The following is a 25,655-nucleotide window of genomic DNA, read 5'->3' on the forward strand; positions in this document are numbered from 1 at the left end:
TATTATATATATTTACGTGAGATATTGAGAGGGATTTCTTCGTATATCTATACAAATGGGAAGGACGATGACCGAATATTTTACGAAAATTCACTTTCCAGTGGTTTCGAAAGAATTTTTTTACACATCAAAAAAAGCATCAACCCCTCGCGGAAAAATTATGAGAAAAGAGGCTCGGAGATCTGCGGTTTTTACTTCAGAATTTAACCTGCGCGAAGCTACTTCTCCGAGGGTTGAATGTACCCTAATTCAGCTTGCACGATCCTCGAGACTATAACGAGGGTTAATTTAATTGTTGAAATATTAATAAAAATTTAACGCTTTTATTATATATAAACTGCAACCCCACCTGTTCAGTCGGCCAAACGAGGCTGTAAAAAAAATTTATCATAACTCATTGTTGGATGGAATTTTGACGAACTTTTTATCATTCGCGAAGTGACTTAAAATGAAAGGTTGTATATAATACACGTAAACAACTGTTTTTATACCCTCGTTGCCTTAAATTAGCATATTTGCAGTCACGATTGTTACGTGTCTCATATAATTATAGCACAATCGAATTATAAATTCATCACCTTTTGTACGAGGTTACCGTTATATTTTCCCGTCGAATGTTGAACGAAAGACGGCGGTAATGTCTAATCACCTAATTACAGAACACGGAAAACACTTACGCGGCCTGATATCGCCCGAAGAGAAAGGAAAGAAGGAATAAAAGAGTAAATAAATAAAATACAAAACTTCAGGGGTAGTAAAAATGACGCGAATTAGCATAATAAATTGAAAGTGATTTCTTTTGTGAAACGTTTCATTAGGGATGAAAGCAACGTACGTAAATGTTTCGTTCGCCCTAATTATACGCATTAGGCAGGCGATGCGACAGGAATTAAAGTGTAATGTCATACGATATGTAATAATTACAGGAAGCCACGCAATGAACATAAACGGCACGAGAAATTTTCATTTTCTCATCGTAACGAAATAAAGTACAGTTTTAAGTAAAAAATGAAAATGAGCTTCTCAATTTGTAATAATCAAAAAATCTGTTACGCTTTTCTATTCCTTTGGATTTGGTCGGTAACTTGTATCAATATCTTCTTCTAAATATTCGCGAACAGAGAAAAATTTCATTTGTTACAGTAACTAGAAAAATTCGGTAAAACAGAACTGTTTGAATATTGTTGGAATTACGAAAAACGATTATACGGAATTACGCCTAACCATTTTGCGCTACTGTCGATTCTTTTTTGCTAATTGCAATGCAAAATCAGTTTGTTCGGTTTACTTTACTTTTCTAGCTAAGACTTTCCGGTAACGGCTAGAAAACTAATTTTCATTTTCTATCTAGAACTATATTTTTCTATCGTGGTTAAAAAATGAAAATAGTTAAGGACCGAGCGGTAACCGGAACTAATAATTTCTCTCGCAATCAGTGCAGGATAAATTAATTTTGTCGAAACAGTCGATTGATATGCTGAGATCGATTATATGACTGAAAAAAAAAATATAAATATTGAGCGAGAAAAACAGGCGTGAAATTAATCATACGAGTATCGATCAGCAATGATTACAAATTATTTTTATTATCTCATCTCCGTTTCTTTTTTTTTTTTTTACTTTATTTGTAACTCGAAAAAATATTCCAAGGTAAAGGTAGGCGCTTCGATTTCGGAACATTCGGTTGTACCTGTTTCTGCGAGGATTGAGTGGCCGTTACGTCAGCGGGGCAGCGCGTAACTGTTTGACGAGAAACAGCCAATAACGATCGACGAGCGAGCGAGCGAGCAACTCAAGGTGGAGCCGGCGAAAAGAGGGCGCGGGGTAAGCTCGAGCCAAACGGAGCCAGGGCGAGGGTGGCCGCTGTCGACGCCCTGGTGGTGGTGGTGGTGCTGCTGCCGCTTCCTGGTTTTCCTATATTGATTTTCCACCCTGCGCCGCGCCGACCCCCGCAAGAGAGAGAGAGAGAGAGAGAGAGAAAGAGAGAGAGAGAGGCGGGAGGGAGGGAGGGAGGGAGGGAGGGAGAGCTTTTGCTCCTCTCCGCTACTGTGTTTCCTTTTATACGTATGCGTGATGCGTGCGGTGCTCACTCACACTCTTATGGTATTATCGTTGTGTCGTGCTTTTTCTCTCTCTCTCTGTCTCTCTCTCTGTCTCTCTTTGTGCGTGCTTAAGGCGATGCTTGTACGATGAGTCTTTACCGACCGAGTAAAATACAACGAGGTTGAAGTTGGTAACGTTGAGGTAAGGAAACATCGGGGCGGCGGGGGATTAATATTTTTCAAATTTGCAGTCATTTTGAAATTACTTAAATGTTGAAAATATTAAACAAGTATTTGACGCGTTTCAGACATCCCTGCAATTTCGAAAGTATCACGATTATTGCGAAAAGTAAAAAAGTTACGATAACGTTACTGACTTGATTCTCGTAAAATACACGTGTCACTTATTTTGACTAGCAGTAATGCGTATTTCGGCATTATTGACGTTCTCCGAAATGAGACGTTTTTTATTTATTTATTGTTGTATTTCCGTATTGTACGTAGAACGGAGCTGTTAACGGATTTTTCTTTTTTTGCGCAGTTGAAAATTAAATTGTGTAAAAAATTTTGAAGTCATTGGGGAAATCTCGAGCTGCGGGGCAACCTTTGATTTCGTTTGTTGAATTATTTAGTTTCGTTTCCTTTCGATCTAGCCGCGGTGAGGCACCAACGCTATTTGTGGTCGGGAAATTATAACACGAATTCGACCCGATTCGTGGATTCGTGTATTAATTAATTTAACGCATAGTATATATAACAAGTTGGATAGATTTGGAATGATTAATTCGTAGGTACTATTATTTGTGTTTTGCAATTTAATAAAAATTGGACAAAATACACTTAGTTGAAAACTATAGCAATCATCATTTTCAACTATAGAGTAAAATCAGTTTCTCATTATTTCGGATTGTTTTGTCTTAATATGAATTTTCTTTTTCTCTCAATACTAATTTATCGTCAATAGTGTTAATAAAATACTTGATATAGACCGTATAAACTTTGATATGATCACGTATGTATTTCTAATTGTCGACGCGGATGAAAATCGGCTGACACGAACTGAGAGGGGAAAAAATTAGTAATTAACGAAAATAAAAGTGTTTAAAAAACAGGAGAAATAAAAAAAAAAAAAATGAAAAACAAATAAAAAACAAGTGATGTCGGCTCGCAGGTCGGATCAATGGAGGCACGGAGGTATTATCATTGTCTATTGCGGAATAGGAAACTATGAGAATCGCATACGAGGGTCATACATTTTACACAGCGCATACGAGAGACAATAAATTATTTTACGCCGAGCTGCTCCGCCGGACGTTTATAATAATGCGGGGGATTAATTCCCCGTCTAGTGCATCTTTGTGTATATATATATATATATATATATATATATACATATACATACGTACATACATATATGAACAAAGGTACAGATTAAAGCGCTTTACGCTACACGTTTCGGTTGAATCGATACCGTATAAATTTAGTGATCATCGATTATTCATTACTGCGATTCTTTAATTCATAACTTCTGTAAATAACAACGTACATTGTATAAGATTCGATGCAAATGTTATGAAATTTTTACGGCTTGTCTTGTCGACCAGGTAAATCGAGGATTTATGCGAGAGCGAGTCAAAGCGTAGAATTTTGGTCGCAGCATGATAAATCCTGCCTATATATCAATTACTATCTAAGTTTGACGCATTAGGTATTCTATGGTTAATCCCGTTCGTTTCGTCCCTCTAAATTACCACGTAATCCTTTCCAATTACCAACGTGTAATTACGCGGTCTCAGGGTGCTTCTGATTCGAGATGTTCTCGAGAAATCGCACTGCAATTATTTTTTCTTTTCGTTTGCAGAAATAGAAGCCGGGGGATGGATTAGCAAAGGGACATGGATTCGAGAAAATCCCCGTGACACGTATACTTATTATAATTATAGCGTACAGAGTACCACATTTTAGTCTGTAAAAGTGTTTGCGACTTGAAACCGCATAGCCAGTGTTACCTTACCTATAATATAATTGTAGGTCACACATGCCTCCAGTCAACTCGATATCCCCCTCAACGACACATGTATACGTGAAGAGTGATTCTCGAATTACGCACGGTTTATACTCAGTTCAGCTGCATGCGAGTCTCTCTACGCCTCTACAGATAGAATTATCGTCTACACGTGTTTCATAATTTTCTTTAGTCCTTCGTCCTTCACTGAGAGAAATTTTTCGTAACGGTTACCGCTCGGTCCTTAACTATTTTCATTTTTTTTTTTTAATCACAATCGAAAAATGTAGTTCTAGGTAGAAAATGAAAATTAGTTTTCTAGCTGTTACCGGAAAGTTCGTTTTTTGTAATACGAACAATATTCAAACAGTTTTTTTAACGATGCCTGTTTAACTGAATTCTTCTAGTTACTGTAACAAATGAAATTTTTCTCAGTGTTGTATTCTCTTACCTATTCAAAGAGTGCCTGAAGTAATTTCCAGTAATTTCCAGTTCGTGGTTGCAAGGGCTGAAATTTTAAAAGCGAGATGAAAGCCCGTCTTTGCGGACGTTGCGCTTTGCATCGTTACGAAAATCGCCGCAAGCTTAGAAGATTGATAAAAACGTCCGTTATATCAGCATCGTCGAATTATCTTTTTTATCCCTTAGCGATAATTTTGCCGCAGAAAATTACGCAACATTAGGGTGGTACTTAATAGGGTTGTTTTTTAATTCTTATGCTCTCAGGGGCTTGAACGCTTTCAAATTAGTGAAAATAAAAAAGATTCCGTGAAAATTTGAGCCGTATATCAACTGTAATATAATATCTTTTTTTTTCTTCGATACTTTGTGATCGAAGTATCTTGAGAAAACAACGTGGGATTTTTATTTATTTTAGCTCTTTGAAATTTTATAATTCAATGTAATGGCAAATACAATGTAGTATATTTTACGATACAGTTGTTTATTCCGTAGCTAATAACGCTTGACGGACCGATAATTTTACGTAAATCAAACGTTTGTTTTAAGAGCGTTCAATTATCTACAAAAATTGAATTTTGTTTTCATCAATCCGTCCCTGGGATTATAAAAATTGGCAAAAAAAGAAATAACCATATTAAAGACCACCCTAACGTAACATAAGCTAAAAACTCGCGTACTTCTGATAATCCGTTGCTGTGTCCGTTATTAAATTCGAGCCAATTACTGCAAGAAGCTTGTAATTCATGCTGACGTGACCGTCGATCTGACGCGTTATTAAACACGACGGTTTAATCTTGTTTCAGGACCGAATGACGGCGAACGGAAATTCGCCCTTGGACAGCATGCGGACCCTGGAGCATTACCTCAGCGACATAATGCGCGCAGGAGCAGCCGACACCCCCGATCATCTCAAGGGTGAGTGCGTCTTGATTATCATTGATTATCATCCACGTGAACATTTGTACGTGCGACGTGTATCGCTTGTGTGATATAAATATACAAAACTGCGACGACGATAGAAGACGAGGCTGAAGTTAGTAACGTTAAACAAAGATCTAGTTTTTCTTTTTTTCAATTTCGGACAATCCTGAGGATCGAAGCAACGATTTTTCCCAAACATTCGCCGTTAAGGTAACCTTACTAACTTCAATCTCGTGAAAAAACGCTAACCGGCCGTTAGATCGAAACAGGACGAAATAATATATCCTCGCTGGTATATAAACCCAACAAATCACGCGCCACGGATATAAAAGTACCTATAATATAAAACTGCGTATTGGTTTATGCCTATCCACAGATTGGTTATTCCGAACACATTGACGCAACGATCATATATTACGTGTAGATGATTTTCGTCGATTTCTTTCTATGCGTTATGGATTATATACCGTAACTCTCTAGGGAGTTGCTGAAAAAATAATAAAGTTCTGCGAACGGAAAGAGGAAATCAAACAAGCGAAAATAAATTAGCTGTTTACAGTTTTAAGTGTAAAACAAGATTGTTATTGTAATAAACATTGCGGGTTGACGTGGAAACCTCATTCATCTTTTATATCTATCGACGACTACTAGATCAGAAGGGAGGAGGGGTAAATAATTTAAGAAAAAACACGAATGGACGTTTATTATTTACATCACAGCTTCGAGCTTCTCGAAGGTAAAGCTTTTATTTTGAGTCAATTCATGGATTGACGATTATATCGAGATGAAAACGATGCATGTTTTTAAATTTTATTCGTTTCCTTCGAGCCGGGAATTCTCTTCTTTTGGTAAAAACGACGTCATCTTATATATAGTTTTTCGGCCTGTAGTTTCTCCTACGCCGACGATAAAGAAACCAAGAAAAGCTCCCTGGGAAGCACCGCTCGCACTCAACGTGCTTACGCGGAAATAACATCGTGGGAATAAAAATCAGGGATGGGGTGGATTGCACCCACAGAATCAACCTCATAATTACTTGTACCCGTAGTTGTGCGGAGCTTTTCCAAGTTTCGGAATCTGAGATCGACTCTCAGACTTTTGTATCCGCGCTGCGGAATTATCAAATTTTTTTTTTTTTTCGTTGTCAAATATCTTGTTTGTGCTTTTCTTTTTTTTTGATATATCCGAAACTTGAGAATTACATACTGGTTTTTCAATATTCTGTTTTGTTTTGCTCGTTTATATTTTTACAAAGGGTGAAATCAGTCGTTTTGCACTCCTTTCCGACCTAGTACGAATGTTCCTTGTTTTGGGTGTTAGCGAATTTTTTCCACCCCATCCTCTAAATCAACATCAAATTATTGAAAAAGAATTGCCTAACTTTTTTTCGTATTTTTACGTCAACTCTAAGATAGTCCGTTTTGTGATCAAAGTTTCTCATGGAAAAATTATGGGAAAAACTTTTCTTCTCGGTATATATTTTCTTGTAAGAGTAATAACGTTCCAAAATATCTACAACTCCGAGGTTTTAGCGGACGTTAGTGGTACCATTTGAAAAAAAAAATTCACATCATCGTACCGACCAATTTTTTTTCAGATATCACCACTAACGTCCGGTAAAACCTCGCGATTACAGAGTTTTCGAAAAATTGTTACCCTTGCATTAAAATACATACCGATTGCGAGGAAAATGTTTTCCCCGTGTTATTCCCATAAGAAACTTTGAGATAAAAATGTGATAAAATTAGGCAATTTTTTTTTTAAATTATTTACGGACGATTCGGGAGGGGCAGGGCGGAAAAAATTCACCAACACCCTGAACAAGGACCACCCCAGTGTGCGTATACGCGATAGATCCGCAAGCTTCCAACCCTTTCCCCCGCGTTTATTGTTGTATATCGGTGTACCAGAGAACGGTTGGTTGGTGGTCGACGGTACGGGAGGGATGCAGCAGCGGCTTTGTCCGTCAGGAACACATTGTCCGCGGTGAAACGAAGAAAATTGCTGAAACCGCAAGAAAGCACGGTTTATTATAGGTGTACAGAAAAGAATAGGAAACTCCTCAGACGCTCTCGCCTCTCTTTATATATTATTACATAGCAGATTTTTTTCTTCATTATAACCTTACTCTTTTGTTTTTACTCCTCTTTCATTCTCCTCCTTATTCTTTTTATTTACTTATTTATTTCTTTTTTTTAATTCCTATTATCATACCACGAGTCATTCAGTTTAAGATAAAAATTGTTATTCGGCAATATTCTTTCAAGTTCGCCGACCGGCGCCTTTATTGTGCCTCGCAATTATAACGTGTATACACACACACACACACACACACACGTGCGCGTATACATATGTATATATAACACACACTTTATATAATCGGGCGGCTTATAATATTACACTGAGTTCCGTGATTCATTCATTTCTGCAATTAAAAATAACGACTCACCTCAATTTGACCACGTATTAATGTATAATACAATTATTATCGCTAGCTCGTGTGAGTTATAACGTTATATGTATATTCGTTAGTTAGATATTCGGGTTTAACCGTCATTCCGGAATTTTTCGATTAACCCCCCCCCCCCCGATTGAAATTTTAAACGTGACATACGTACATTGAAATCTTCGATATTCTTCGATTGCTTTTTTTTATCTCATAAACTAAAATGGACCGCAAAAATTAATTCGATGTTTGAGAACAATGTTTAAATGCTTGATGAACATACTTTTTTGAGGTGATGGAGAAAGTTTCAAAATGACCAAAATAACGGACACCCTAATATTGGATATACGTGACATGGGAAAACTCGTTGCAGCGGAATGCTTGCGGGAATAGGATTTCGTCATTAGTTGGAAACAATTTTCATATAATTTTTTTTTTTTTTTTTTTTCATCTCGCATACAATTTCATAACTTTTTCTTCACTTTAATTGCATACTTTATATTATATATACACATACACACTCTACATTTCAAAGCATAGCACGTGTTATACATATTATATATAAGGGTGAAACAATTTGTTGAAACAATTCCTGCAGTTCCAGCCTCTGAATATCGTATTAAACACATGTTGTACAACGAATTCTAAGCCGGCTTGAATTTTCCATCGTGGTAGGCACAACTTCCATTACGTCAAGTGAAAAAAAGCAGAAACTTGATCAACAATTAAATGTCGGGCATTTTTTTTTTTTTTTGTCGTCCGATTTTATTCCCCTCGCACGACTATACGATATAATTTTACTCCCACGTATCCAAATTAACGGTACGAATATACAATATCACGTCTCGAGGTACAACTTGTGTATCACGTATCATTCGTTTTTGCACAAATTTTCCAACGTTTCGTTACATCATTATTATACCCAACATTGGGTGTATAATGACGTGTACGTATAATGTGAGGCAGCTTGCATTTATAATAATCTATTCGATCCAACTTTTTCAAATCAAATTTATTCTTCCCGAGACGAATGATATTATATACATACTGTTAATCAAAGTTAAACTCCATATGTATTATACACTGGTTATATAATATTATACTTGAATTACATCTCGAAGAGGGTTGTGGACCCCTCCCCCTCCCTCCACCCTTCGCCCTCTCCGTCATTCGAGCAGCTGGGGGGTATACGATTCTCGAGTGACGGTGTAAAGTTTCTTTCAACGAATTTCGCGATCTGATTTGTTGCGGAGTGAAGAAGAAGAAGAAGAAGAAAATAAAATAAGAGAAAAAAAAAATTAAGTACAGAAACCGCCTCTATCGAAAATTCAACACCGCGTGGCGACAAGTACCGCGGATTGATTTCAATTCTCGAATGAAGGAAAGAAAGGAAGAAAGAAAGGAACGAAGGTGGTAGTGACGATGACGATGACGACGACGCGATGGTGAAGATGAAGAAACGCGCCTTTTCAGCATCTCCTTTATGCTTCGGGCCGTCTGTCAAGCCTTGAGCACGAACCTCCGTCCTCATCTTCCTCCTCCTCCTCATCCTCATCCTCTTTCCCGAGGTTCTTCGTCGACGGTGTATTTTCCGAGACTTTTGACCTAGTATAAGCTCCGCGACAAGTGTCGTCCCTTTCCGACACTTCTCTGGCAAGATGGCCGCAGTGGAAACTTCCCTCGAAACCGTTCCCGGCACCCTTCATCCACTCACCGATGTATACCTATGTATGCAATATAGGTACAAGCCCTTCTCACAATGCTTTCGAAGAGCTTTTTGTTCTCGCGAATGTAAAGACTCTTCGGTATTGTGTATACCTTTATTATATACCGTTGTACGACTCCTCGTGCAGCCCCGAATATCCTTCCCCAAAGCTGTAATGTGCGCGGGATTTTTGACGACCGGAAGTGGACAGGTGGTCGAGCCTGATGTCATCTCGTTACGATTTTATCCAAGCACAAATCTCGTTTCTCAATTATTTCAAGCTCATGGTCAACGAATTTGTCGCTCTCAGTTTTTCAACCGCAAACAACACCAAAGCTTTTTCGTATTGTACTATCATACGAACTTTAACCCTCATTTCCAATTCAGCGAGTTCTAAAACCAGATGAATTGTTATTATACGAGTACTTTGTACAAAAGTTTCATACGAATATCTGTAGATGTGGTAAAGTGAAATACTTTCATGCTTTTCCTGACGGCTATGCAGTATTTGAAACCGTCAAGTTAATATATGGAAACGTTAAACGTTCAGGTTATTCCTTTTCCTTTTGAAAATTGTGGTACACGCGTGTTTCAGAAGCTCCGATTCCCTGAGCCGAATCCTTACTCAACATTCGAAACGTTGACGGTGATTTCAGGTGGGGTTCTATGCCTGTGCAGGATCAAAAACTCGTTACTTCGAATTTCATTTCTGCAGTTACACAGTTTCTCGAATATCTTCGTCCTTTTCGGAGTTCTTTTTTTAAAACCTGCATAACTTCGACGACCCCAATCCTTAGATTCCCGCACCTTTGATGCATCGCTTCGTATTCGGTTCCGCGTTCCTATCCGAGGATCAAAAACTCACATCCCTCTAACGATTCCTAGCGATTAGACTAAGAATATTATCATCATTATAAATATTAGTCTTATTATTATAAATTATAAATAAAAAAAGGCATTCAAAATCGTCGCGCTACTTCCTCGTTGGTATTGAAGAATTTGATTCCCTTTATTTTCGTAAAGAAAAAATTCAATCAAGTTCGAATATCGGTATCGAAAGGATTTCCGTTTACGTACATATTATACCGATATCGGTATTGTTTCATACCTTGTTAAAAAATGTCAAATTATTTTCGGCAAATTATCCCTGTTCCTGAACTTATATTCTTATACCTCTCGGTGCAGACGCAGCATCGCGGTTGACGGATACTGTACGTGTCACAGCTGTTGTATTACCGGGAGATACGCGTCTACCATCCTCTGAATTATTCGTCACTGCGCCATGTTTTTCGAAATTACTTTCGTACCAACTATACCTGTACTACTACGTGTATATAACGTATTGTTCCCACGTTTTCTTTGTCACTTGCCTTCCCGACTCCACTGGTGTTCCTCGATGCGACTCCACGAATGCATTATGCACCTGCCGCCTCCCACGCACAACAACAACAACAACAACCACGACAAGCACAGGGGTAAATTTTTCTTTCTCACGCCCACGTCTGCAGCAGAGAGATTTTTCAACGATTTTCACCTCACCCGTTTACACACGTACTTGTACATATACCTGCAGTTTGAAGAAGATTATTTCCTCTCCCCCCTCCCCATCTCTCTCAGTCTCTTTCACTTTCTCCGCATATTCTACCGGGGAGATTAAAAGAAGTAAATAATGATAATAAAAATTGAAGATTGCAAGCGACGTTTCGCGTAATGAAAAATTTTACAAAAATCTGTCTTTTAACGCCGAGGAGAAAACCAAGAAAGACAGAGAGAGACAGAGAGAGAGAGAGAGAGAGAAAAATAAAATAATCTTACCAGCTTTCGAGGTCCAAAAGCTGCGGGCGTTCGGGGTGGTTTACGAACGCGATCGAAGCGGCCGAGGATAGCCGAGAGAAGACGAGGAAAGCCGAGAATCGTCGGGTTCTTCCTGAATCGCATCGTGCGAGAGATTCGAGCGACACTTTTTATTGTAACTACAGGGAGAAAAATTTCGAGCTTGAATTTTTTTGCTATTTTTACGGCGAAAAACGGGGACGCAAACGGAGGTTGTTTTAGAATGGAATTATGGGAACCTCTATCGCGCCGGTTTCGCATCCTTTGGAACTAGGCGATGTACTCGGCGTCATTCCGCTAATTGGACCCCTGCGGCAATCGCGATTAATCCCGTTCCGCATTTACCTAAACGCACACACAGCAGGCGTGCCAACATATGTGCAAAAACACGCACTCACGTTTGTAATCATATTATCTCTCTGATCGCAAGTTTAACACGGTTTCGCTTCTCTGTGTACTCCTTGTCGTCCTTCTAATTCTGCAGGGTTCGTTTAATGCAAATCTTGGAAAGTTTTGGAAATTATCAGGAATACGAAAGTCTGCAGGTGCTTAGAGGGTGGCTACACACCGGGAAAATCTTGAAATGTCAGGGTATTTAAAAAGGGTCGTGGAAAAGTTGGAATTTTCAAGAGATTTCTAGTTTGGTCATGGAAAGAACTGAAAATGTCAGTTTTCTGTCGTGGGAATTAGAAATGATTTTTTCAGGTAACTAGGTTACGTTTTTTTCTTCGAGAAAACAAATTGGCTTAAACTGACTTTCTTTTTTAAATACTTTACAGTTTTTATTCAATTCGAATTGAATTTTAATCGAATACAGAGTCAATAAGCTGAACCATTTAGGTTTGAGTGACTTACTAGAACTGGGAAAATGTCAGGGAAAAAAGCCGGAAACGTCGTGGAATTTTTTTCCCAAAAATTTGTGTGCGGCCACCCTGTATTTAATATTCTACCGATCGCTTGGTTACTCATCTTGACATTCTTACGGATCTTGAATCGATCTCAAAGTTACAGATATGTAACTGAGAAGTTTAAAAACGGAGCACTTTTTAACCCTTTGAAGTCACAGTTGGATGCTTATCGTCTCTCCTAAAAAATTACCGTGTTCTAGTCTCACCAAAGTTTATTCACAACTTCAAATGATCTTTGTTACTTCGCACAACACCAAAATACCCTCGAGTAACAAGTTTTGTCCACAATCATCGAAATTCGATAGTTTTTTTGATTTTAAATCCGCCATATCGTGTTCAAAAATGATCAAATTTGGATTTCAGATTCGTAATCAGCGACCCAAAAAATCCCCGACTAAGATAACTCGTGCAAAAATATTGACCGAAAGGGTTGACCCGTAAGATATTTTCGAACTTTTGGTACATAAAACTATGTTTTTACAGCACAGAGCGTGCTTTTTTCTGTTTCTTTTTCTTTACCACACGGTCAGAATCAATTCTCGATCACGCAACGTGAGGCTTGCATCGTTAAATGCACGTATATTCAGCACGTAAGCTTAAAGCACAACCGTTGATATCTATGTAGGTGAACCCGTGAAGCTCGGCGCTCCTGTTTGCAGGAAAGGCAGGGCTGCTTCCCTCTGGCGTGTTACTCCAGCACCACCCTCGGAGTCGATATACTTCCGCACCCCCGACCATGGCGGCGCCTTCGACAAGCCGTTAGTTTTTGGTCTCTCGTGTTTTCCTTACACAATTTCACGATTAAAAGCGATCCGTTTTTCCTACCGATCGTTTTACTTTTCTTATTTTTGTTATTTATTTGATTTATTTTTTTCTCGTCATTTCTTCGTCTATTTCCCATCTCCTTTTTCAGGGCATGGTACAGGTAGAATTTCGCGTTGCATTATCGAACGGAGAAATCGGTCGAGCGAGGCTTGCTTCTTTATCTGAAATCGTGGTCCGAGTGCCTTCGGTCCCTAATTACGTTTAAAAAATTGCTCGCAACGATCCTGCTTGTACAAATTAATCCAGGCACGACAAACGAGGGAGGAAATAGAACCGGAATTGAAACTTTTTCTACGTCAAGCTAGTAAATTTTTAGTTCGTTGAACCGTGTCCGATTAAGGTGAAAAGGAAAGTGTTCGATACGTCGATACGACCTGGGTGCACGTACAGCGAATGCATAATGTATCACACGGGCGTTTGTCACTTTGTCAGGCACATATTAGTAGTACGGGTAAACGGTACGGGCGGACAATCGAGACGCACAGCCTGAAAACGGCTCCGCGACTCTCTCCGCGTCTTCGACCTTTTTTGATCGTGTCTCGTTCGATCCTTGGTTATAAAATTACCGTCAAATAAATTTCTGGAAAATAAGAGGGTCGATAATTGAGTCTAAACGTGCGTCGGTGACTGGCACACTTCACCCCAATTGAAAGCTGGATTCTCATTTTCGTTAATTAATCAAATGCAAAAGTGGACGTAGGTATCGACGAATTGACGGATTCGTGGATGGAGGTTGAGGTGTGATATTTACTCTCCGATTAGCTTGTGTTAGCAAATGTCGTATTGTTTGAAACAATTTCCAGTGTTAAATATACAATACCCAATTCCCGAGTCCTCGCATTTGCGCATTGCATGCATCAGAAACGAACCGTCGTCCGAAAATTGTCACGGTTATGAAGTTTGTTTGACATTTTTTCTTTTTCAAACGCGGTTACGCATACGAAATTCGTGTAACTTGGATTTTCGAACGCGCATCGAACACAAAATTTGACTGCGATATATTTGTAGGTACTTTTCGCATTTTACTCGCGGATTACGAAACTGTCAAAGTATCCGCACGCGTGAGGATTAGTTGAAAAAAATCAATCGCGGAATCAAAGAAACGAGTCTGCAAGATTTGGAATAAATTGTAATGTCTACGCTTTAAAAACGAGTCAACGAATTTTTTTCAACAACGCTCACTGCCTGCATTATGCAACTACTTACCATACACCTTCTACGTACATACGTACGTACGTTATAACGGCGAGCAGCGCAGCAACAGCAGCAGATGCGGACAGACACGTGGCTGCCATGTAAAGTACACACACGCATACGTACATACGCTGCATGCGGAGGATAATATGTACAGCATAATGTAACGTGCCTGCACGTGAGACATAGATTGGCGTATATGGTATACCCTGCACATAAATAAATAATAAAACGCGTGTTCGTACCAAAAGGGTAGATGGGTATCGCACGCTTTCACTAACACTCGGAAAATTTGTCGCAGAGTCGAACACCGCCTGTTAGAAACAACACGAACACACGTATGGGGAATTCCATACGAACCCAACCAACGTTGGACCCTGAACCATTTTTGATTTTGGTTCAAATATTTTCTTTGCGATTTTCTCAACTCTCGGACAGTATCCTGAATTTTTTCAGATTTTCCATAGAACTGGGGAATTGTTTATAAATATTCAGAGTGATTTTGACAAGGACCTTTTTCAAAATTCTCAAAACCTGGATTTTCTTTTACAACCATTTCAAGATCGGCCTGTTATCAGCCAATTTTTTTCTGTTTAAAGAAAAAATTTTCACCAACTAAAACGTTATTCAAACGGTTTGTAAAACCCCAAAAAATTCTTCATCTTTTATTTTTTACTTGAAACATTTTTAGACTGGTTTCATTATGAAGTTGATGAAAAAAGTTGAATGTTACAAAAAATAGACTATAATTGCTCCGTAATGGAACTGGGCTAGCATTGTTTTAAGAATTTTTTGGGTATTTTCATACCGTTCAAACAATGTTTCAGTTGACGAAAAATATGAAAGTGCTGAAAAAAAATTGTAAAAAATTGGTTCATTACGGACCCGGTCTTGAAATGTTTGGAATGAAAAATACAGCGTCTGAGAATTTTTCAAGAATTTTAAAAAACGTCCTTATCAAAATCACTCTCAAAATTATTTGTAAATAATCAAACAGTTGCATAAAAAATTTGGAAAAATTCAGGGTAGTGTTTCAGAGTTTGGACAGTTGCAGAAATTTCTTTCAAACACAATGAGAAATTCCCCGCGCTTTAACCGTTGTTTACTTTATAAGTCGGTTTGTAAGTTCTACCTTTCGGAGTGTCAATTTCAACAATCTTGTTGCGTGTAATAATTATACGCATTTAATCGTGATTGACGGACTGACCGGCAAAGCCACTTCGCGCAAGTGATCCCGAACGAACATTGTGCGCACCACGTAATTGTTAGCTGTCCAAATTCAACTACGGTGAACGGCGTTGCGTCGAATCGTCTAGGATTTATCGCTTTGTCGCGAACCGCGGTTTTATTTCACTATTTTTAAGCGAGATTTCACCGCGACTCGCGAGTGAAATTACGTTATGAAGTGGGTGTTGATATTCACCTACCTAGCTACAATATATACAATATGTAATACGATTGATGAATGAGAATCGTGCAGATTATATTTATCGTAAAGGAAACTGTAGTCGTGAAGTTACGCAAGTTCGATGTTTTGGGGCTGCGTTTTTTTTTTTTTTTTTTCTGTTTTTTTGTATCTTTTCTTTCGACTCTCCTCAAGTGTCAATTAAGTAACAAAAATTCGTGTATGCCGCTTGATTTTGTGAACAAATAAAAAATTAGAAAAAAATAAAAAAATAAAAAAACAACAGTCGAAGCAAAAAGTTTTCTTCGTGTAGACATTTGCAAGCCTCTCGACTCTCTAGGTGTGATAATATTTTGACAACCAGTTTGAGAACTGGGTTAATACGCTTTCCAGTTTCATTGGACGTGAAATCAAGTCGAATGTACTTAACAGTGTGCGCACTCAGAATCCGTGTATAAGAAAATACACAGGCGTCGTTATTATCTCAGGAAATATTTGGAGGCTGGATGCTGTTGAGAGATTTAATTCGTGCCGCGGGTTTATTTTGTTAGGTGAGTTGAATATCTGGTGGATTGTCACCGTCTAGTCGTAAGGTTAAAACGCGGATAATCCGTGCGATGTTAAGATCGTCTACTTGAGGGTGAGTTTCATGTCGTATCTAAGGTGAATAAAACAGGGTATTTAAACGGCCTCACGGAAAACCTGGAATTGTCGGAGGATTTTTTATTTGGTCGCGGAAATAACTGAAAATATCAGTTTTCTGTCATGGGAATTAGAAATGATTTTTTGAAGCAACAAGCTTACTTTTTTTCGTCGAGAAAACAAATTGGCTTAAACTGACATTTTTCTTTTTTTTTTTTTCATACATTACAGTTTTTATTCAATTCAATTTAATAAACTGAACGATTCAGGTTTTAGTAACTTACTAGAACTGGGAAAGTCTCAGGAAAAACTAGGTCTCAGGATTTTTAAGCTCTCGACTGATGTTGGAACGATTTTACTTTGCGCGAATTGGTTTAACGAAGAAGAAGACGACGAGAAATTTCGGGTATTTAATCCCCTTTTTATTACCATCGTTCTATTCTTTTCTACCGGTGCATATTTAGCTCAGCCGCAGCTTTACAACTGCCAAACAACGCAGGCGGTTAATTTGCCGGGGATTAGACCTCAGCCGGGAGAAAAAGAAGAAGAAGAAAATGCGAAAAAAAAAATATATATATATACACATTGTATGTATATATATATATATATATATATATATTTGAGCTCGCAATTCCGTTTTGCAACGTGTTTCTCTCTTATTCTTTTTACTTTCATGGCTGCAGCATGTCACCCGTCAAATTAGCACCAACGGAGTTCGGATAATCCCGAAAACCCGTCGCGGCCATATTTGATTTGAAATATTTGTTCACGAGAGCACCGGAGAGCTTTGAAGCATACGTGATCCGAAAATCAGGGAATTTCTGAGCTCTGAGAAAACTCGGGGAAATATTGGAAAGATATTTCTGTTTTGTTTGTAAAAATGATTTCACTCTTATTAACGACAATTAACGAAAAATTAAATGTTAATTTGTTTGATTCGTTTATCGAACGAATAATTTTTCCATTCTCACATCGATGCAACGTTTCGTTACACCGTTCTCCGCAAGTTATCTTGAAGTTAACTTTTACGCGACTATTTCTGAAGCATTGTACAAGTAGGCCGTATTTAAATTAATTGCGATAAAAATGGCAGGGAATTATGAGGAAATGGAGGGGGGGGGGGGAGGGGAGGTTGAAGTTTCGAAAGCGTCGAATTCCGAATTATTTAGTGGCGAAACTTGTAGTAAAGAAACGAAACTTTGAAGAAACGACAAAGTTTCGAGATTCTAAAAATTGAAATTTCCGAAAACTACGAATATACTCACACGGTGTAGGTAACTTTTCAAATTCGTAATTTCAATCCCGCCCCGAAACGGTCTCTGAAAATCAGGGAAATCCCGAGGAATATCGCCGTTACAGTTACCCACATAAATATCGATCAGGTGTGACGAGTCGTCCGTAGAATTCCTTCGGCTGCAGCCTCGTCGAATCGCAGATCACGCGGTGAATCCTCGCAATACACGCGCACGCAGACTCGATAATTACCCCACCATTCTCACCCGCATCGGCATGCCCGAGCCTCGGTTGTGTAAGAACAGCCATAAGATCCCCGGTAACGGAGATAAAATTATCGTCTTCAACCCGCGTTACGTGTCGCTTATAGGCATTGTAACAACCGAGTTGCAAAATTTACGCAAATTGCAGAAGAGCGGCGCGACCTTTTTACCATGTTTCTTAGCGTTACAGCTGCAACAACGTCGCGTTGCGCCGGGCAAATCGGTGTGTGTCGAACTAATTTTAACCGATCGTAATTACATTGCCGCACAACTCGCTCACCTGTGTGCTTTTCCTCTTCGTACCGTTTAAATACGACAGTAACGCCTAGCCTACGTCGTTTTCTCCAAATCACACGCAGTTGCACCGCCGTGCAGGTTTGCTTTTCTCTTAACACGTTCGATTGTTCTGCACGCATGCCACCCGAAGTATAAATGTTGTACACGTGTGTATAAATGTAATTAACACTCGGAACTCGATTGGCGAGTACGAATTATCGTTCCATGTACCGCGAATAATTTTCACCCGACGTTTACAAAATTTCAACAGTCGGCAAGTGTACCGTTCTCGTCGTTGCGTGTGAGTGCTTTTTCATTTTTTATTTTTCGATTCTTCTCCCTGCCGCGTGTTCGTTTCCGTAGATTACATGCGAATGGATGAAAAAATGAATAAACAAAAAATTGGGGTAAAAAAGCTACGACTCGCGTCATTAGCCGCCGTTCGTCACACGAGAACGTGAACCAGTCACCTGCCAGTCCGGATTCTCCTGCAGCATCGCATCAATCAACCGTCCGTCGATGACTTATCTAGAATTAATCCTTTCCCCCTCCTTTTTTGTTCATTTTTGTTCACCAAATTCGATATACGCGAAAAATGTATTCTTATCTTACGCGGGCACGTTACAATCTGGATCGTCGTGACGGTTGAGTGTAAAAATTTATCATTCGACGCGAAGTTGGAAGTTAAGTAAGCCTTGACGTAACGAAATATTGGGAAAAATCATTACCTTGCACTTTTAGAATGACTTTTAAGTAGTTTAATAATCGAAATATAAGAATTCGCTTGCTTTATTGTACGGTTTAACGAATCGGAGACAATCGTAGAATTGAGAAATATCGCCATGTTTTTCAAACCGAAACGATTTCGCCTATCGCGAGAGGTTTGCGAAAGTGGAGGAGAAAAAAATGTCGAACAAAAAATTATTGACAACGGTAACGTTGGAAAGAGAAGCACTGCGATACTGCTTGTTGCATCGACCGTGCGCTAGTCAATATCAATAGGTAATTTTCTGTAAATTTGCTAATAAAATTCTTGGATACTCAAATTATCAATTAAGATCTTGTATACGTGCATACGTGATGCAATAGGCCAATGATATGTATATACACATGACACGTGTCATGGTGAAGACAAAATTTCACTCGTAAACTTTCACAGTTACCTAGCAATAAAACATGTCTTTTTTTTTTTTTTTTTTACTTAATTTCAGTTTTTTCCCTCGTTTTGCTTGCCTGGAATTTCGCTCCAATCGCGTTCTTTCGAATTACCTGTAAGATTCCTTTTTTATACATAGTATATTTGTAGGTTTAGGTGGATGTAATGATTGTGATGCCTGGTCGTATTCCGTCAAACACGATTGCCGATCTGCGGGTCGTCTCTGCGTTTATTAGATTATTTATTCATCGATTCCATCAGGGACGCCAAGTGAGGGGAGGGGGGGAGCAACGGTCACAAATACATCCGGAGCGTCCCAATTCACAGTCGACGGTTATTACAAGTGAAACGCACGCGAGCCGTAAAAACAATTGGTAATAATAATAATAATGGCGAGTTAAAAAAAAAAAAAACGGAAACAACACCTCGTCGAATAGTGTTGCATAAAAATGTTGTGCAAGCTCGAAATATTAGCTACCTTGTACCAGAATTTTAGATTTCTAACCGGAAATAGAAATATGTTTCTAAACAATGTTCGTTTGAAAAGTTTCCATGACTTTGATTTAAAGAGGTGTTTTTTTTTTTTTGTATTAGGTGAGCAGAAATTCGATAAACGATATTTGTTACTCTGATTACGAGATGTTATCGAACGGATTGAATTTATCAAATTTTTATTTTACTTGCAGTAAGAAATTATAGGAATTATAAAGAATTTCTTCATTTCAAATCGATATTAAATGGTTAAAATCCACTCATACTATACATTTGTACGAAATAATATTATTTTGAATGAAACTGCCGATGTCCCAGAGTGAAACCGAACGAATCGACTAGATTTTCATGAATTTCCGAAACGATTTGAAACGAAGCGTCGTCCACGAGCGCAAGCTGTTCTCTCCAGTTCCTGTATCTTTTATACCTGCTTGTGCTTTCAAACAATAAATAATAATAATATTATAATAAAATTAAAAAGAGAAAGAAAAAAAAAAGTGACCAAAAAGCAAATTTGTTTCGACCAAATCAACGTCGAGCTTTTGATAAGTGTGCGAAATTTCCGAGACGCATCTTGTTGCACAACGCGTAGATATTTACGCATTGTACGACTATTGAAAAACGAAGGGGTTAAATTTCGACGAGTTTTCAGCGTTGTTGTTTCGATTTCCGCTCCTTGTTACACCCTTGCAGCGTGTTTCTAGGCACCAGCAATTAGTAGCGTGGTTTATTTGACCTGGACCCGTCGACGAGACAAAGCTCGGTAAATATCCACCGGCGTGACGCGGGGTGGACGTCCTTCACCCCGCTCGCCTCGCCGTTTCGAAAGAGTATTACACCCATGTACGTACATCGCGACCCGCATGCCCGACGGGCTTTTCTGGAATTCATTCGCCGAGATACTCGAGTAAGGCACCGCGGCACTTTAAACCCGATGCACATGCGCGTACAATTTGTCTACAAAACGTACCCACTTCCCTGCTGGTCCACCCTTTGTGCGATCTCTCTTCGCTTGTGTGCCGTAACAATAAGAGAGTAGCCATGCACTCCCTCCCTACCATCGGCAAACTCTCGTGCATCACCGCCACCGTCATCATCATCGTCGTCGTCGTCATCCCTCGGGCGGCATCGAAACCCTAGCCCTTCGCCCTCTGATTGTTGGCACTCGACAAACACTCTCGACATCTTATTCATTCATAATTTTGGCTCGATTCTCGATCCGCTCGTGTTTCTTTTTTTTTTTTTTTCTCAAGGAAAAGTAACCAGGAAGTACCTGAGCAGAGGTAAAAAGTCACTCGTACTAAAGTTGACTTGTATACCTTGTATATACGTATATTTTTGTTGCTTTGGAACCGATGATTGTGTTTTTTTTTTTTTGCTATTTATCTACTTTCTTTTTAACCCAACCTCTTCAGCAATCACTTGCGTTGTATACGTTGAATAACCAACTAACTGAATTTATATGTGAAATATATATATAAATAAGTAACCAATCTGGAGAATGGCCTCGAGGCCGTTCGAGCTTAGTTCAGATTTACTTTGCACCAAAGATTTTGCGTGCGTTTTGCGGGAGTCAGGCAGACGGATGAAAGTGAACTTACAACTCACCTTACACATACACCCAAGGTATATAATACAGGTATATGTATACTTTTGTTAGTTTTAAACTGCAGTGATGCAATGAAATTGCTCCACGTCGTCTCTGCCACCCCGTGGTATTATTTTGCCTTTTTTACTTCTTTATTCCTTATATTCTTGTAAAAGACAGTTGAGGAAAACGGAGGGAAGAATATTGATACGAAATACGAAAAAAAAAGATCCGCTTTGTCCATCTTTCTTCGTGTTTTGAAATTGTTCGTTCAATCCTGTGAAGTGTGAGGGTAAAAATTATTTACAATCAGGGATGAAATAACCCCTTTTGCCCCCCTCTCTGATCTACCAGTCATCGTAGATGAAAGAGCTTTCATACGTCACAAAATTAACAAAGTTGCCGCGTCAATCAACTTTGTTATTGTAAAAAAAAAAAAAAAACAGTCTTGTTTCGGACTTTAAACCGGTAACACGCATTTTCCAATAAGACCATCCTTTCCAATAAAGAGTCCTTTTACCGGAGATAAGCTTTTGTCCGCCAGAAAGGCAAATGAAAGCTTCCGAAGGCCCTTATCAAAGTCCGCTGCACTCTTTCTCTCCAATCATTCAATCACCCTCAAATCTCGTCGGATCGTGCAATCTCATCGGGGATATATAATGATTTATCCTTATCGTCGCGTTCTATTTACTCGTAGATTTGTACACACGCAGGATGATGTTGGATACGTTCACGCTGTAGCGTATCGGGTAACTCACAGTCAGTATTACGTATACGGGGCATTCCGTGACATTTCGATCAAGATTCCACTTCGATGTTTCTCAAATTGGATTCATAATTTTTTTTTATCAAATTACATGACGAAATTTTTTCACACTAATTAAAAGGTGGAGATTCCATAATTTCTCTCTTATACAGTATCTTCTGAAGTTGTGATATCTCCATCTTCCAATCACTGTAAAAAAATTTGTCACATCTTACAAGATTTTTCTGAATATATTTCAGATTTTAGAAAGTGGGAGTTTTCGTTTCAAGTTTTTAAATCATGCTTCAGACACGTCGGTTTGAAATATTCTGAAAAAAATTGCGGTTGCATTTTTCGTCACGTACTTTAATACAAAAAATGATAAAGCCAATCTGAGAAATCGACGTAGAATCTTGATCGACTTGTCATGTAATATCCCGTACATACCTCCACCTATATATATAATATATATATATATGAACGATATATCCAGTTTATCGAACCTTCTTCCAGTTATTATTATTCTTCTTTTCTTTTTTTTTTGTTCTTTTTTATTTATTTATTCGCTCTCTCGATAACGAACCCGCGCTCCGGAGTCGTTTTTACTCCTCGGCCTTTTGTTTAAGCGTGTAAATATTTGACGATGACGTCGACGCCGCGCGTTAACACGGTGACCTACATATATAATTATATATATATAAGTATATATGTATATATATATATATATATATAAGTATATATGTATATATATATATATATATATATATATATATATATATATATATATATATATATAAAATCATTGGTACACACACGCACACACAGCGAATACCGGGGCCATAATTTTGCCTTTTTTCCGCAATCGCGAGTTCAGGGGAATATATATATTCGCGGTGATAAGTCTTGCCCATCCAACGTGTACGTATATAGGGGTCCATGGGTATCCCATGGTTGGTCAGGTGAGGGGGAATTCGGCGGGAACGCGAAGGATTGGATCCTCTGGGGAATTTTGGGGGACGGCCATTCTTTCCTCTCGGCTTACCTTCGCCATTCGTCTTTCTCGATTTCTTCTCCGTCGTTTCGTTTTATTTATTTTTTTTTCTCTACTTTTCTTCTCTCTCTCTCTCTCTCTGTCTCTCTCTTTCGCGTTACACAAACTCCAATTTCATTCTGTGTATTGTACCATGTACCGTATGCTGTATAATTTACAACATTTCGTGTAATTCTCGAAGTACGATACGAAAGGACGAAAACAAAAACTAACAAACGTAAAAACCAGTCTTCTTGAAGAAGATGATGTTATTTGACAAAAAAAAAAAAAAAGAAAAAATCCGACACGTGCATACATTACAGTTTATACGAGGTCTGTAACGTAACGCAAGGAAATCACCGTGTAAATATGCGTACGTAATATATACGTGGTGCAATAACACGTCCGTAAAATATTATAACGTTATACGCGTGTTGTATATATACCTGAGTAAATAATCTATTACGAATGTTGGCTTGTATCCAGAAAATAGATTTATTAAATTCCAAACTTCCGATGCTTTATCAATTTAATCGTTTTCAGAGATGAAAACAGTTTTACTTTTATCGCATACTTTTGTTCGACGAATGAACATTGCTGTCAATTTTTTATTTATTTTAATTTTTTTAATTTTTTTTAACAATATTTTTTCTTGTATTTTTATCAAATATGTATAATAATTTGTTTCGCACGTGAGTTCACGATGTACAAATGTTTGTTTCGATTTATTTCAATGGTCCGAAATCGAAAGCTCAAACTTCCGAAAGTGCGAAAATGTGAGAATTTAAAAAACTGAAACTTTTCAGTTCCGTGAATTTCTAGCTTTGGTTGCAATTTCACCACTTCGATCTTTCTTTGCCTCGGATTTTCGATATTTTTGCGACTCTGTCCGTCTTATTACGTATATACGCATAATTGAATGCGAAAGTGAAATTTGAGAGGGTGTGATGCAGTTGACTAGTTTTATGCATACGCAGTTTCTAAAACTGTATTCAGGGCAGTCTGCGAAGTCACGAATCGGATGAATTTAAATACCCACTTTGTACTATCGCTGCAAGTACAGTCTATGGGCAAAGTCTTTGACATTTGGCTTGAAAGCTCGTGCACTTTTTTATTACACCCACAGCGAAATCTCTACGTGGAGGATCAAAAATACTAAAACAAATTGAAATGAAATATAAATGCATATAAATGCGCAGTAATGGATCACGTGGTCTCAATTTGTGTTATTACAGGTATACATGCACGTGTATATTTGCGCACTATGAAACGGATGTCAATTCGCGACTCTCAAGGAAGCCGCAGCGAGTTGTTTAATTTATTACTACTTAATCAGGCTTGTTGCTTGCCTTTCAACATCTTATACACGAGGTCCAGCCTATATATTACATTATACCTGTGCTATAATAACCGTTATAAATTTATGCAGCGTTAAATACAACGACGTTTATTCAACTTATAGATGTTACGCGTTCATACGTATTTCTGATGTTGCTATAATAATATAAATGCTCCAGCAACGGTGCGGAAAGCCGATAATTCACGTTCTCCCGTCATTTAGATACTCTTAGAAGAAGGTATTGAGCGATAAATCTTCCATTACTACGTCGTGTAATACGTGTGTGGAAAATCGAAAAAATCTCGAACTCCTTTGCAAGGAAATTGAATCGCGTAGATTATACGTTTTTTTTATTTATTTTTTTTCCTCTTTTCTTTTTTTACCGTCAACTGTCGAAATTTTCACACGTTTTTTTCTTATCATTGCACAGAATCCAACAATATTGACGCGATATATTACGATCTCTCGATTATTCGTCGTTCAGAGATTCAACCTGTGTATATTTATAACAGTATGCCTGTAAGTATAAATAACTATAGATTCATTCCCAAACGTATAGTATATAAGTCATAATATTTATAACGAGGGAATAATTTTGGTAATGAATGAGCTGCCGGTGAAATTCTTGCACAGCGTGTAAAAAATATGGCCGCGAGCCATTTTCCGACTCGGCATACGTAAACACAATGTGTGTATTAACCATACACACGTAAATCGCGCTGGTGAAATTGTTTGTTGTTATTATTGTTTTATTACTTTTTCTCAAATCTTTTTTACTTTTTACTTGTAATTTTCCCTATTTATCTCTCTTATTTTCTCGTTGCGCGCGTGTGTCTTTATATTTTATTAATTATTCATTTATTCCTCTATCCTTCTCTCGGCGAGTTATGCAGCTACTTTTTCACTACAGTCGCGCACGTGATTACAACCCGCGGGGTTTTAAATAAAAAATCAACCACCCTACAGCCATCGGTGTACAAGAAAAGAAATGAAAAAACGACGAGCGATTTAATACAGAATTGACGAACGAGGCTTCGCATATTCGCATCGTAACTTATCATCCGTAAACGCATATCTAAACGATCAACGGTAATGAAAATTCTTCCCGTTACTCGCACTACAGGGAATTATTCTTCACGATCCAG

The 25,655-nt window shown here is 38.3% G+C and overlaps 1 protein-coding gene across 1 annotated transcript in view; it reads left to right on the forward strand.

Moving 5' to 3' along the window:
* The window catches only part of LOC124184874 (cytoplasmic polyadenylation element-binding protein 2), a 122,239-nt gene that overhangs the window by 21,317 nt on the left and 75,267 nt on the right, over positions 1-25,655 (forward strand). Inside the window, exon 3 of the mRNA XM_046575045.1 lies at positions 5,313-5,424. Coding sequence (XP_046431001.1) covers positions 5,313-5,424 — 112 coding nt within the window. The remainder of the gene's footprint in view (positions 1-5,312; positions 5,425-25,655) is intronic.

Source organism: Neodiprion fabricii, chromosome 6 (assembly GCF_021155785.1).
Source record: "Neodiprion fabricii isolate iyNeoFabr1 chromosome 6, iyNeoFabr1.1, whole genome shotgun sequence".
NCBI lineage: Eukaryota > Metazoa > Arthropoda > Insecta > Hymenoptera > Diprionidae > Neodiprion > Neodiprion fabricii.